This window comes from Leopardus geoffroyi, chromosome C2 (assembly GCF_018350155.1).
Source record: "Leopardus geoffroyi isolate Oge1 chromosome C2, O.geoffroyi_Oge1_pat1.0, whole genome shotgun sequence".
Classification (NCBI taxonomy): Eukaryota; Metazoa; Chordata; class Mammalia; order Carnivora; family Felidae; genus Leopardus; species Leopardus geoffroyi.
The window spans coordinates 72,589,989-72,606,122 of record NC_059333.1 but is presented as its reverse complement, the minus strand read 5'-3'; the positions used below and the strand labels follow the sequence as shown (position 1 = coordinate 72,606,122).

At 37.7% G+C, this 16,134-nt stretch overlaps 1 protein-coding gene across 1 annotated transcript in view; it reads right to left on the bottom strand.

Annotated features, from left to right (window-relative positions):
- Positions 1–4,005: 4,005 nt before the first annotated feature.
- Positions 4,006–16,134, bottom strand: part of PAK2 (p21 (RAC1) activated kinase 2) — a 100,342-nt gene continuing 88,213 nt past the window's right edge. Inside the window, exons 14-15 of the mRNA XM_045502472.1 lie at positions 8,549–8,686; positions 4,006–8,091 (exon numbers count right to left, since the gene is read on the bottom strand). Of these exons, the coding sequence (XP_045358428.1) occupies positions 8,005–8,091; positions 8,549–8,686 (225 nt within the window). The 3' untranslated portion in view covers positions 4,006–8,004. The remainder of the gene's footprint in view (positions 8,092–8,548; positions 8,687–16,134) is intronic.

Genomic DNA, 16,134 nt, shown 5'->3' with positions numbered 1-16,134 from the left:
AATACCCCAATTCAAATGTTGGAAGTCCTAACACCCACTGTATTGGTATTTTGGAGATGGAGACCTTGGGAGGGAATTATAGTCAGATAAGGTCATGAGAATGGGGCCTCATGAGGAGATTAGTGTTCTTCTAAAAAGAGACTCCAGAAAGATTTCTCCCTCCCCACGTGCATATACAAAGAAGGAGTCCTGTGAAAACACAGCAAGACGGTGGCAGCCTAGAAGCCAAGGCCTCAGAATGAAACCTACCTTGTCCAACATCTCAGTCTCGCACTTCTGAGCCTCCAGAACTGTGAGAAATAAATTTCTGTTGTTTAAATCATTCAGGCTATCATATTTTATGATAGCCTGAACTAAAAATTCACACTACTTTAGGAAAGATATTAAATTTATGAAACAAGAGCAGAAGGCTATGAAAACAAAGATCAGAAAGAATGAGCTTTTGGAAATTAAAAATCTGATAGTTGGGGTGCTTGGGTGGCTCAGTCGGTTAAGCATCTGACTTTGGCTCAGGTCATGATCTTACGGTTTCGTGAGTTTAAGCCGAGTTAGGCTTTGTGTTGACAGCCCAGAGCCTGGAGGTGTTTTGGATTCTGTGTCTCCCTCTCTCTCTGCCCCTCCCCCACTTGCATTGTGTCTCGTTCTCTCTCAAAAATAAATATTTAAAAAAAGTTAGGGGCGCCTGGGTGGCTCAGTCAGTTGGGAGGCGGCCAACTTCAGCTAAGGTCACCATCTCAAGGTCTGTGAGTTTGAGCCCCACATTGGGTTCACTGCTGTCATTGCAGAACCTGCTTCGGATCCTCTCTGTCCCCCTTTCTCTGCCCGTCCCCCACTCATACTCTCAAAAATAAATAAAACATTAAAAAAGTAATAACTTATGAAAAAAAGGAGCAAAAGGTAAGAAAAAGATAAATAATGCAGGAATTCTAGAAACCACAGGGGGAAAAGTAGCAATTTTTAAATAAATAATACAAGAATTTCCCAGAACTGAAGGAAAGGAGTCTGTTATCAAGATGGCTTGGCATATGCACAAAGCCAATGAAAATATATACATCCTCACCAAGGCACTTAATGGTAAAATTTTAGAACAAGAAGCAGAAAAATGATTACATATAAACATCAGAAATGTCAGGTTATAAGACAATGAAGTAGTGACTTCAAAATTCTCAAGGAAGAGGATTTCTAACCTAAAATTCTGTATATCAATTAAATGTGAAACTTTTTCAGACATGCAAGTTCAAGTTCCAGGAAAGAAAAAGGAACTGTCATTACCTGAGATGCCTAATTGCACAGAAAATAGTCTTCAGAGGGCTTTTGCAATTTTGTGGCGAATTTGGGATAACTTAGTTAATAGGAACACAGGAAACTTTCAAAGGACACAGTAAGACAAGAAAATGAACAACAGGAAAAGCAAAGAGTTGTACAATAAATGGTATGTGACGATAATAAATTACTTAAGTGAACAACATTCCCACATAGTCATAAGGTAAAAACTGACTGCTACTCCAATAAACAAAAATTGCTACCTCTTGGGGTGCCTGAGTGGTTCAGTTGGTCAAGCATGACTCTTGATTTCAACTCAGGTCATGATTTCAAGGTTTGAGAGACAAAGCCCTGAGTCGGGCTCTGTGCTGACAGTGCGGAGCCTGCTTGGGATCTTGTCTCTCCCTTCTTTCTTTGTCCCTTCCCCGCTCATGCTCTCTCTCTCAGAAATAAATAAATTTAAGAGAAAATTACTACCTCTCTTAAATGGGAGACTAGATGCAGTGAAATGGGACAGTAAGTTGGTATGACAGTACCAAAATTCTCAACTGTGTTAATAAGTTGCTAAAGTAATATATAGAAATGTCAAGAAATACTTGCAGAAGTATATAATTTAAAAATGTGAAGATTAATGTCTGCTACAAACAGCTCAGAGTTAAAAGTGGAATCCTCATGGAGCTGGACTTGGCTGTGGGGAGTTTAAAGCTGGGGACTGGTACTATTTATTACAACTCCCTTATTTGGATTTTTAATCTATGTACATTGCTTTGTTAAAAACCTAGAATAATTAGGCCTAAAAAGACATTTCCCTTCATGTTCTCCTTTTGAAAGATGAAACTTATTAATTTAGCATAAAAAATAACTCTCTAATTAAAAAAGCTACAAATATCAAAAGTATCAAGGTAGTAGTGCTTTTTTTTCATTAAAAAAATTTTTTTTAATGTTTACTTTTTAGAGAGAGAGACAGAACACGAGCGGGATTGGAGCAGAGAGAAAGAGAGAGGGAGACAAGTCCAATACGGGGCTCGAACTCACAAACTGTGAGATTGTGACGCTAAACCGACTGAGTTACCCACATGCCCTTCCTAAGAATAGTGCTTTTTAAGTCATCCAGGCATTTCTGAACCTTTCTTAGGCAAATGTTTTAAACATTTGCTATAAAGATATACAAATGTTAGAATAGCACTAAACAGCTTTATAGTGTAATATATATGTGTATATATATACATATATGTATATATGTGCGTGTGTGTGTGTGTGTGTGTGTGTATATATATATATATATATATATATATATATATACATATGTACTTTTTTTTTTTTAAGTAGGCTTTACACCCAGTGCAGAGCCCAATGTGGGGCTTGAACTCATGACCCTGAGATCAAGACCTGAGCTGAGATCAAGGGCCAGATGTTTAACCAGCTGAGCCACCCAGATGCCCCATAACAAATATTTTTTTTTTTTTTTTTTTTTTTTTTTCAACGTTTATTCATTTTTGGGACAGAGAGAGACAGAGCATGAACGGGGGAGGGGCAGAGAGAGAGGGAGACACAGAATCGGAAACAGGCTCCAGGCTCTGAGCCATCAGCCCAGAGCCTGATGCGGGGCTCGAACTCACGGACCGCGAGATCGTGACCTGGCTGAAGTCGGACGCCTAACTGACTGCGCCACCCAGGCGCCCCACAAATATATTTTAAGCAGTCATTACCTATATCCCACCCTATGCTAAAAAATGGGGTACCTGAGTGGCTCAGTTGGTTAAGTGTCTGACTCTTAATTTTGGCACAGGTCATGATCTTGCACTTCGTGAGATCATGCCCCCAGTTGGGTTCTGCACTGACAGCACAGAGCCTCCTTGGGATTCTCTTTCTCCCTCTCTCTCTGCTCCTTCCTCCCCGCCCACGTGAGCACATGTGCTCTCTCAAAATAAATAAACTTATATTAAAAAAAGATCTCTTGGGGCGCCTGGGTGGCGCAGTCGGTTAAGCATCCGACTTCAGCCAGGTCACGATCTCGCGGTCCGTGAGTTCGAGCCCCGCGTCGGGCTCTGGGCTGATGGCTCGGAGCCTGGATCCTGTTTCCGATTCTGTGTCTCCCTCTCTCTCTGCCCCTCCCCCGTTCATGCTCTGTCTCTCTCTGTCCCAAAAATAAATAAACGTTGAAAAAAAAAAATTAAAAAAAAAAAAAAAAAAAAAGATCTCTTGGTGTATTTAACACAGAAATGCTGGTAATATTATTACTTCAGTGAGGTAAGCATTTGAATTTCAGGCCAAGTTATAGAATAAGATGGGTAAGAAATGTTTCCCTGGGTTTGAGAGCCTGAACACTTACAAGAAATGTATTCTAGTGGCTCCTGGGTGGCTCAGTCAGTTGAGCATCCAACTCTTGGTTTTAGCTCAGGTCATGATCTCACGGTTTATGAGTTCGAGCCCCATGTTGGGCTCTGTGTTCACAGAGCAGAGCCTGCTTGTTCTCTCCCTGTCCTTCTTCTGCTCTCTCTCAATATAAACAAACTTAAAAAGAAACGTATCCTAAACCTGACTTAAAAGAGAGAAGGTTCATGCTTACTATCCATACATTTCCGGAAACTTTTCTAATTGGGAGCTCTGTAATACATTCTGAATGGTGCCATGTTTAAAAAACACTTATCCTTAAAAATATTAGAATGCTTTTTGAAAATCTATTATTCTTTTAAACTATTCTGATCTAAAGAAAGAACTGAAGTTTAGGAAAGGGGAAAATGAACATAAAAAAATGTTTATTTCTAGCCCTGAAAGAACAAAATTATTGAACAAGGTCATCAAATACAGCAGTTAATGTCAATGTAACAATTAAATAATTGAACGGGATTAAATTAAAAATAAAAGTCAATATAAAATTTGAAGACAAAACAGAAAAGACAAGCTACTTTCACTTAATTCCATTTCTATCTATCAAAATAAGGGGTGGGGGGAAAGGCAACACATTCCTATCAAAGACATCCAATTCCAAATATAATCCTTTGCTTTTCTTAATACAGAACAAAAATTTGACAGAATTATACATTTCTTTCTCCCTTTCATTTGGCAACATTCCAGAATGGTGAGTAAAAGGACTTCAACTCTCTCCAGGCCAGTCCAGTGCTTGATTCTCCTTTGTAATTCCCACAATATGTACCACAGTGTCTTTGCCAAAGTGGTCAGTAAATGTGTTGATTAAAAAAAAAAAAAAAAAAAAAAAAAGTATGTGTGTGTGTGTGTTTTCCTTTCTTACACACACACACACACACACACACACACATACATACACTGCGGGAAAACGAATTTTAATTGTTTAGCTTATCTATTGTGGAAGCAATGGAAACACCGAACACAATCTTCACTTAACTATGAAATTCTACTATAAAAAACCCAAAAGGAATATGAATCTGGATTTTAGCTATAATTCTATAATGATTTTTTGACATTTCACTGGATATGGATCTCATTATATTTAAAGTTTTTAAATTAAGAAAACTGATGCAAATTCTCATTTTTTTCTAACTATACCTACAGCCCAATCAGATCTAAAATTGTTCTGGCTAGAATACAGTATATAGAAACAGACATGTATTTATGTGAGCCCTATAAAGAAATACTCATATAGGTAGTTTTAAATTGCTTATGAAAGGCACAGTTTCATTTAGGACTGGTGGTAACTAGATACATATTATTAAGCAGCTTAATGTTTATGTGTGGAAGGGAAGAGAATTTATTCTATGTGCCAGGCACTCAACACACGAAGACAGTTGTGTTAGCTTTGGTTTCTTACGCTATCACAACCACTCTGTTTAAAAAATTCAATATTTTCATGGTTTCCCGGTTTTAACTGTCCCTTAAAAGCAGCAAAAGGAACAAGAGGAGAAGGAAACTTTAAGACCACCAGAAAATCTGAAATATAATAAATAAGTACTATAGTAATATTGTTTTAATAACACAAGAGGACAACTAAGGTAACTTTTAGACTTAAATGGGACTCTTCATTCTAAAGTGAGGACAAAAAGGGTGACTACAAAAGGTAGTTATTAAAAAAACATGAACTGATTCAGATATAATTTTTCTTTCAACAAGATCTGAACATTTTAATTTAAAATTAACTAATAAATCACAATTCCATATTGCTTTTAGGATTACGTTGTTTAAAAATGACACATTTCAGAATTAACCAAAGTATATTTCTATTACAAGTTAGTTTATCCAAGTAAGTAAAGAATAAACCACAGTGTAGCTCCCTTAACCTAGGAGTCAGGTTTTAATGACAAAGTCCGTTGCCAGCAATGGACATGCAGGTAACCCTCAAAGAAGTTGTAAATACAAATCCCAGACTGCTTCTATAAATTGAAAAGACCTTTGTTGAGTCACAGGCATAAAAATGGGGCATTGGCACTAAATTGAAGGAATATGGTCTTTATGACATATGTGTGGAAGGGCCTTCTAGAGTGGTCATGAGGATCACAGTCTTAACATCTAGTTGGTTTTCTATTTCATTGGTAGCATCTTCTTTATCGTAATCCATCCAAACAACTATTTACACAGAATGTTCGAATCTGAAACTCAAGAGGCACTGTAGGTTTTCATCAGAAATAAACCAGCTTGTTTCTGTAAGGTAATTTAGTAATAGCTGTAGGTGGTCAATATAATCCAAAGAAAAATGAAATCAGGAATCAAACTGGGGGGCGCCTGGGTGGCTCAGTCGGTCTAAGTGCCCAACTTCGGCTCAGGTCATGATCTCACATTTTTGAGTTCAAGCCCCACGTCAGGCCCTGTGCTGACAGCTCAGACCCTGGAGCCTGCTTCAGATTCTGTGTCTCCCTCTCTCTGTCTGCCCCTCCCCTGCTCACTCTGTCTCTCTCTCTCTTAAAAATAAACATTAAAAAAACCTTTTTAATTAAAAAAAAAATCAAACTGAAAACAGAAATCATTAAGTGCTCTACGTAAAAGTTCCACTAATTATTTTACACATTTTGTGAAAACCTTGCATTATCAATAAAAAACAGCCATTCTATCCTCATATCTTAACATAGATGTGATGAAAATGATAGGACATAAAATTCTATTAGTTCCCTTAATGTACTCAAAATTATTTTTATTCATGATTTGTACTACTGATGGCAAGTAGGTGTGAAGTTAATTAAGAGTGGTGGTGGGAACAAAATGCCTGAAGCAAACCAGATTGTTTTCTTTAATGTGGCTTGAGGGATGACACTGCTTCCATAAGAAAATAAAAAATAAGGAGAGAACGGGAGGGGAGAAGAGAGGGCACTCTCATAATTAATGCTACAGGTCACAGACCTTCTTAAAATTTTTAAAATAAAAAAAGTATTGCTATCAACAAGGATATTTCATTTTTCTTCCTTTCTCTAGTATTTTTTTTTACACATTATTTTTTTTGAAAAAAATCTAGAGTAACTCAACATCTCAAATAATCAATGAATTTATCAAGAACTTTGTCATGTTAAGTTCTCATTGCTAGTAAAATGTTGGTACTGGGTTGGGAACAATGTTTATAACAAATCTCCACAGTTTGCTGGTCAGAAGCCGCATCTCTATGTAACCGTCATTTCTCTTACATGAATATAATCTTACCTAATTATTTTAGAGTTCTAGTCTCTCGCTTTGTTTCTGCTAGCTCCGAGTATTTTTCTTCTTTAAATGGGAAAAAAATTAACTTTTAAATTCTGAAAATTCAATGGTTATTATATTATTTACCAAAGGGAGAGGGGTGGAGTAGGGTGCGAGGGTTAATTAAAAAACAAACTAACTAAAATTACAACATATACAGAAACTTATTTCCAAAACGAAGGGAAAAAAGGGGGAAGGGCAAAGTAGCAATACCAACCAGTCACAAAGCCCAAGTTGGAACAAGAAAGAGCAAATAATTTTGGTTCCTAAAGCCCAATCTGAAGAGGATACACTTAGAAAGGAAATTAAATTGTAAGGTTGTATAGTCAATGGGATTCTTTTTCTGTCTCAATGATTTAGTTATAAATATAGATTATTAGTCTCTCTATTATACATGTAACAAATGCCAAACAACTCACTACCATGAAATTTCTAAAATTGACTTTCACATTATTAAAAAAGGTAAAAATCACATATTTTTCTTCCCTTCCTTCAGTTCAAATTATGAACTGAAATACTACGTGTAATAATAGCTGGCCCTAACTTCTATACAAAGCTAAACGATTTTGAGCTCCTTTGCCAATATAAGGAACTACATAATTTTATTACATTTGCCTCAAATTTAGGCTTGAGAAAAATTTCTCAAAGCAACTCAAAAAGAGCATGTCAAGGGAAAAAAAGGCTATGGAGAGAAAAGACTAGCAGATGAAACAAATACTCTTGAAAAACTCGAATCTGCCATTCAAGTATTGAAAATACCCTCCCCCCCCAAAAGGGACAATGAATGGGATCCATTACAGTGAAATCAGCAAAATTAAATGCAAATCTCAAGCATGATAAATGGCCCTGATGGGCTGTCTGCTGAAAGATGGCTAGTGATTCAGTCCATAATTCCTTTTGGACCCTATAAAGAAGGGATTCAATGGAAAGTTTTCATTCCGTTTTGTAATTTTCTCTTGGTTGTCTTCAGGAAGCAGTAGTTTGCTTTTTCCTCCATGTTATACAGACCATTTCTTTAAGCCCCAAAGAGTAATAATTTTCATATATTAAAAGATTTCTTTTAGAAAATGGAAGAAAGAATACGAGGCCACGGCAATGATGCTAACGGTTACTCTTCATTGCTTCTTTAGCTGCCATGATCAGTGGCGTCAAGCTGGACAATGGTTTGGCCAGTTTCAGGAAGGGATGCTGCCAGAAAGAGGGGGAAAGATTCATGAATGTCACTAGTTTAGAAGCTAAAAATTTCCTTTCAATTAAACCCCAAAGACTATTTTATGGATTAAAATTTATTTAACAAACACATATTTCAGTATGTGTATAAAGTCAACATAATCAATATATCACTTTTATAGTTGAAATCAGTCTTTTTAGTCTATTTAATATTATAAAAGCTCACCTAAATGACCCAGATACCCACACCAGCAATGGACTTGTCTGACAACTGACAGCATGCAGAAACTCATATACCTAATTTTAGTGTTATAGCTATTTTATTCCTAGCACATACAATCCTAAACTGCAGCAGCTACAATGTTGCTGGTGATAAATGAAGAGCAAAATGGTAATTATTAACCCTATGTAAACTTTCTGTTGCTTACTCAAAAAAGTCAACTTTATCCGAAAATAGTATTATTTCCAAATTCACCTGTAACAATTCTTTGGCCGAACCCCTTTTCTCCACATCCATTTCCAAACAACGGTTTAAGAAATCCCGAAATATTGGGGAAAGTTTCTCTGGATTCTGAAGTTCTGGGGTTCCATTAGTTGCTATCAGGTACAAGGCCTAAAAACAGAAGAACATTTTTGACATACTTAAGGTAGCGCAACAAAGTGAGACACCACTTTATAAAAGTTTATGGATCTTTTGCTTAATTTTTTTTTTAAAGATTTATTTATTGGGGTGCCTGGGTGGCTCAGGCAGTTGAGCGTCTGACTCTTGATTTTAGCTCAGGTCATAATTTCAGGGTTCGTGAATTCGAGCCCCATGTAGAGCTGGCTCTGTGTTGACAGCTGGGACCCTGCTAGGAATTCTGTTTTCTCTCTCTCTCTCTCTGACCCTCCCCTGTGTGGTCTCTTGGGGCGGGGGTGGGGGGAAGACAATCACCAGAAACACTAAATTAAGGTTTAGTATTATTTCTGCCTGTTTCATATATTCTCCCTTAGCTTTTATTATTTTTAAATGTCTATTTATTTATTTTGACAGAGCACACACAGGGAGCAGCAGAGAGAGAAAGAGAGATAATCCCATGCAGGCTCCACACCCTGTGCAGAGTCTGACAAGGTGCTCAATCTCATATGAGACGCTAAACCAACTGAGCCACGCAGGTGCCCCTTCCCTTTATTTTTAGATGTTGTATTCTCATTTCTTTTTCACATTTTTTAAAAAAGTTTATTTATTTTTGAGAGACAGAGCACAAGTGGGGGAGGGGAAGAGAGAGAATGAGACACAGAATCCAAAGCAGGCTCCAGACTCTGGGCTGGCACAGAGCCCGATGTGGGGTTTGAACTCACGAACTGTGAGATCATGACCTGAGCCGAAGTTGGATGCTTAAGTGACTGAGCCACTCCAGTGTCCCTCCTAATTTCTTTTTCAAAAATTAGCTTCATCTTTTTGGAGGGAGGTTATACTAAATGTAAGACATATTGATAAAAGAACTATAATACATAAGGGTAGAAAGAAAAATGAGCACAATTCCAATATCAATATATAGCATCCATTTACCTTTCTCAAGCTTTTTTTTCTCAAGTCACATCAGATTTCAAAACAGGATTTCTTGAAACTTTGTTTCAGTTTATTATTTATTTATTTATTTATTATTTTTACTTATTTTTTAAAATTTACATCCAAGTTAGTTAGCATATAGTGCAACAATGATTTCAGGATTTCATGATTTCAGGTAAACCCCTTACCCGTTTAGCCCATCCCCTCTCCCAAACCCCTCCAGTAATCCTGTTTGTTCTCCATATTTAAGAGTCTCTTATATTTTGTTCCCCTCCCTGTTTTTATATTATTTTTACTTCCCTTATGTTCACCTGTTTTGTATCTTAAAGTCCTCATATGAATGAAGTCATATGATACTGTCTTTCTCTAATTTCTCTTAGCATAATACCCTCTAGTTCCATCCACACAGTTGCAAATGGCAAGATTTTATTCTTTTTGATTGCTGAGTAATACTCCATTGTGTGTACACACACACACACACACACCCCACATCTTCTTTATCCATTCATCCATCGATGGACATTTGGGCTCTTTCCATACTTTGGCTATTGTTGATAGTGCTGCTATAAACATGGGGGTGCATGTGCCCCTTTGAAACAGTCTACCTGTATCCCTTGGATAAATACCTAGTAGTGCAATTGCTGGGTCATAGGGTATTTCTATTTTGAATTTTCTGAGGAACCTCCATACTGTTCCAGAGTGGCTGCACCAATTGCATTCCCACGAACAGTGCAAAAGAGATCCTCTTTCTCTACATCCTTGCCAACATCTGTTTTTGCCTGAGTTGTTAATGTTAGCCATTCTGACAGGGGTGAGGTGATAATCTCATTGGGGTTTTGATTTGTATTTCCCTGATGATGAGTGATGTTGAGCATCTTTTCATGTGTCAGTTGGCCATCTGGATGTCTTCTTTGGAGAAGTGTCTGTTCGTGTCTTTTGCCCATTTCTTCACTGGATTATTTGTTGTTTGCGTGTTGAGTTTGATAGATTTTGGATACTAACCCTTTATCTGATATGTCATTTGCAAATATCTTCTCCCATTTGGTAGGTTGTCTTTCAATTTTGCTGATTGTTTCCTTCACCGTGCAGAAGCTTATTTTGATGAGGTTGCAATAGTTCATTTTCGCTTTTGTTCCCCTTGCCTCCGGAGACATGTTGAGTAAGAAGTTGCTGAGGCCAAGGTCAAAGAGGCTTTTGTCTGCTTTCTCCTCGAGGATTTTGATGGCTTCCTGTCTTACATTTAAGTCTTTCATCCATTTTGAGTTTATTTTTGTGTCTGGTGTAAGAAAGTGGTCCAGGTTCATTCTTCAGCATGTCGCTGTCCAGTTTTCCCAGCACCACTTGCTGAAGAGACTGTCTTTATTCCATTGGATATTCTTTCCTTTGTCAAAGATTAGTTGGCCACACGTTTGTGGGTCCATTTCTGGGTTCTCTATTCTATTCCATTGATCTGAGTGTCTGTTTTTGTTCCAGTACCATACTGTCTTGATGATTACAGCTTTGTAATATAGGTTGAAGTCTGAAAACTTTTTTTTTAAACGAGCTGTATCTATAAAGCTATTGAAACAGGCAGAATATAGACGATTTTTAGGGCAGTGAAAATACTATGTATGGTGATGGACATATGTTACTATTTCATTATACATCTGTCCAAGCCCATAAAATTGCACACCAAGTGTGCACCCTAATGTTATGGACTCTGGGTGATAACAAGGTGCTAATGTAGGTTCATGGATTGTGGAATGTACCCTCTGGTGAGGGATGTTGATAATGGGGATGGTTCCTTACATTAATACAATCAATTAATTACATCAATCACTCAACAAAGTAATTAATTAATTACATTAATACACTTGTTACAAGTGAAGAACCACTACTGATATATTTTCACTAAATGAAAGTCTATGACTTACACTGGGGTCCACTCTTTGCGGTGTATAGTTGTATGGATTTTGACAAATGCACATGGTCATGTTTCTGACATTATAGTATCCTACAGAAAAATTTCACTGTCCTAAAAATCTCTTGTGCTCCACCCATTCTTCTTCCCCATCCCATCTCTGCAAACACCTGGCAACCACTGATCTTTTTAACTCTATAGATGAAATCATGTCTTCTAAAGTGGTTGTATCATTTTCAATTCCCACCAGCAACAAAAGAAAGTTACTGCTCCACATTCTCATCAGCATTTGGTATCATCATTAAAAAAAAAAAAAAATTTAAGGCCATTCAAATAGGTATATATCTTTGTGTTGTTTTAATTTTGCAGTTCCCTAATAAACACAATGTTGAACATCTTATTAAATGCTTATTTGCCAACTGTGTATCTTCTTTAGCTGTCTGTGGAGATGTTTTGTCCATTTTTGCATTAGGTTGTTTATTTTCTCATTGTTGAAGTTTGAAGAGTTCTTTATATATTTTGGACAACATTTGATCATCTAATGGGTGTTCTGGAAATTATTTCTCCCAGCGAGTGACTTATCTTTTCATTCTCTTAATAGTGTTTTTGTCAGAAAGGATGATTCTAACTTTAATAAAGTCCAATTTATTCTTTTAGGATCATGCTTTTTGATGTTTTATCTAAAAACACTGCCAAACCCAAGGTCACCTAAATTTTTTCCTGAATTATTTCACGTTTCTGTTGTATCACCAAAATGCCATAAAAAAGGATACTGACACTCAAAAAATCAGGACATGAGTGTGCCCATTTCTTTGCCACCTGAGCTCACTTCTCTTTATGTGATAAAATTTTCATTTACAAATGCCATGCTAAGAAATTACTTGAGATAGCAATTCAAGTGAAGATCCTCAGACTGCTAAGCCCCATACTCCATCAGAAGGGGTTAAGAGGGAAGCCCATAAAAACAAGCACTCCTGTCAAGTATGCCTTCTCTCCAAACGCTTAACAGCCATTTTTCTACCTTGAAATAAATCTTATTACCCTCTGTATCTGCATTTATGCTAGTGATTACAAGGAGACCGGGACTGCTTGTTCCCGCAGCTTCTGTACTCTCACGCCCATTTGGCTCTGCATGCTCCCCTTTCCAGGTGGAGCACTTCTTCATCCACCACTGCCCCTCCGTTTATGAACCGTTCTCCCCTGATGAACTGCCTCATCCACAGTGCTCTCTAGGAGTAGGCCAGTCCCTCTTAGCCCTTTGTACCACTGTACCTAGAGAAGGAGTGCCCTGGTGGTTCCTCATTGCCGGAGATATCTACCTCCCTCTTCTGGAAGTCCCAGGCTTTCAAACTCACATCTACTTGACTTTGTTTCAAGTATCTACCAAACACTGTTATCATCTCTAACACTGCTCATAATTCAGAGCGATTTCAGTAGCTACAGAGATGCCAGTAACAGTTCCTTGACCTCCTCTTCTCCCATGCTTTTGTGCTTTGGCCTCCCTTGGTCACACAAGCTCATGGTCACAGCCTGTGCCTCATCAGTACCCATGACTGCAACTCTGAAATCACTATTGCTGTCCACCTCCTACCTTCTGCATTGTGAACACCCCCAACACTGTGATCCTTTGACTCCACTAAACTTAAATAAATCCCATTGATCTTCCAGTTGTTCATCCTTCCTTCCATATAATCACTTCGACCCTCTTACACTTCATAGCAATCACTTTGCTACATATCAAACTTTGCCTGCTCTTTGCTTGTACCTCCACAGCTAAGGACAGCAGAAGAAATAGATCCCTGTGGACTGGCATCATTAACCTCATAGAGGCCCTTAGTGCTTCCAGCATTCGTACTATAGATTTCCCTATTTCACCCCTCCTCCCACCCTAGTTTCTGTCTCAGGACACTCATTATACATTACATCGTGTTGTCATGTCTCTGTGGGCTCCTCTTGGCAGTGAAAATTTCTCAGACTTTCCTTTGCTTTTGATGACCTTGACAGTTTGGAGTATTGGTCAGGTTTTATTTTACAGAATGCCTTCTACTGGAATTTGATGTTTTCTTCATGATTAGAATGAGAATATGTGCTTTGGGAAGCAACATCACAGTTAGAGTGCCACTTTCATAGCATCATATCAAAAGTACATACTATCAACATAATTTATGCCTGTTGATGTTGACCTTTTCAGCTGGCTAAGTCAGTGCCTGTCAGGTTTTTCTACTGCAAAGTTACTGTTTTCCTCTCTTTTCTTACTGTGCTCTTATCACTATGTGCAGTCTATACTTAAGGAGTACGGAGTTATGCTCCATTGCCCTTAGGGTGGAACATCCACACAAATTATTTGAAAATTTTCTGCATAAGAGTTGTCTCTCCTGCCGATTTATTTATTCAATTACTTACTTATACCAGCAAGGACACATAAATATTATCTTATACTTTGGATTATTATCCCCTACAACTTTATTTTGTTCAAATTGTTGCATCTTTGGCCACTGGAGCTCTTTTCATTGGCACCTTACCCCTTTGACAAACCGATCCATGTGGAGTCTTCTCTTTAACTCAGAATTATTTATAATTCTGTTTTATCTCCTTAGTTGAATTTTATTAGGTGTAATTCTTTCAGTATTTTAGGGTTTGCTTAAGAGGTAAGGGGCATACATCTTTCAATTTCACAATCATCACAATATTACACCAGACTACGACAATCTTATGGTTCTCCTCCTCAGCCTTATGCTTTTGTTGTCATTTTACCTGTACGTGTTTTTTTTTCTTCCCCTTCCCATTATTATTTTGATGTAAACAGTTTTAACATTTATTTACTTACTTAAATGTTTTATATTTGAGAGACAATGTGTGAGTGAGGGAGGAGCAGAGAAAGATGGAGACAGAATCTGAAGCTCCAGGCTTTGAGCTGTCAGCACAGAGCCTGATGCAGGGCTCGAAATCACAAACGAACCACAAGATCATGACCTGAGCTGAAGTCAGATGCTTAACCAACTAGCCACCCAGGTGCCCCAACAGTTTTATCTTTTAAAGATATTTACATAAGAAAAAAAATTGGATTTATTTACTCACAGTTACTATTTCTAATACTCCTCATTTCTTTGTGTGGAGTCATATTACCATTTTCTTTCTGCTTGAAAGATTTCTTCTACTATTTCTTGTAGTGTAGATCTGCTGGTGATAAATTCTTTCAGTGTCTATGTTTGAGAAAAATCCTTATTTTGCCTTAATTTTAAAAAGATATTCATTGGCTGCAGAATTCCTGATTGTCTGATTTTTCCCCAAAACTTATTTCACATATATTAGAACACTTAAAGTTATCTCACAGCTCACTATTGCTATTTCATTTCTTAAAAAAATTTATTTCTATTTTGGATAGCTTTTTATTACTTGGTCTATGATTATCATTAATCATTTTTTCTGCAATGTATCACTTGCTATTAATTCAATCTCAAACGATAAACCTTCGAACTACACTGTAGTTTCTATCTATAACTTCAATTTGGGTTTTGAAAAAATATTCTTTTAAAATGCCTCTGCTCTTAAAAACTGCTTTAATGCTTTTATGTACTCTTTTATCTGTGTCAGTTCTGGTCTGTTGCAATGGATTGATTTTTCTCATTATGGGTTGTACCTTCCTGCTCTTCTGCCTCTCTGATGAACTCTGACTGGATATTTAAGCATTTGTTGGGTGCTGGATATTTCTGTATTCCTATAAATATTCGAGTTTTGCTCTGCAACGCAGTTACTTGGGAACAAGATCTCTTTGGGTCTTGTTTTTAAGATTTGTTAGGTGGGACCATAGCAGCATTTAGTCTAGGGGTAATTATTTCCCATCACTGATGCAGGACTCTTTTGAGTCTTCCATTCCATATCCTGTGAATTACAAGGTTTTCCACTGTGGCTGACAAAAGCAGGAACTATTCCCAGCCTCTGTGTGAGCACCAAGCAACTGTTTACTCCAATCTTACCAGATGGGTCCCCTGACCTTGGGTAGACTCTTCACACAGATGCACCAATCTCTACTGAATGCTCAAAGGGGACTTCACGGATCTCCAGAATCTTCTATGAAGCTTTCTCTTCTCCCATTCTCTGTCTTGTAAACTCCAGCTGCCTTATTCTCCCCAGACTCTCAGTGAGACCACTGTGCTCCACCTGGGCCCTTCCTCCCTGTACATGGCCTAGAAATTCTCTTAAGACATTAAGCTAGAGGCAGTCACAGGGCTCACCTCAAGGCTTTCCCACTTTTGGAGATCACTGTTCTTCATTGTTTGATGTCTACGGTCTTGCAAACCATTGTTTCATACATTCTCATTTTTTTGTTGTTGTTCCTTTTGGCAAGGGTGGTTAATCTGGTACCTGTTATTCCATGTTGACAGGAGAAGTTCCTGCTTGCCAAGTTTCCATCAATTACATTCACATTGCCAACTTGAATGATCAAGTCTTAGTCTTCATCTTACTTGACGTAACTGTAGTTTCTGATAAGCTGATGCCTCCCCTACTTTTTGCGTGAAGATTCAAGGGCATGTGTTTATTTTGGTTTTATGTACCTCTCCAGCCATTCCTTGCTGGTCTGCCACATCAACTGTTAACTATGGAACAA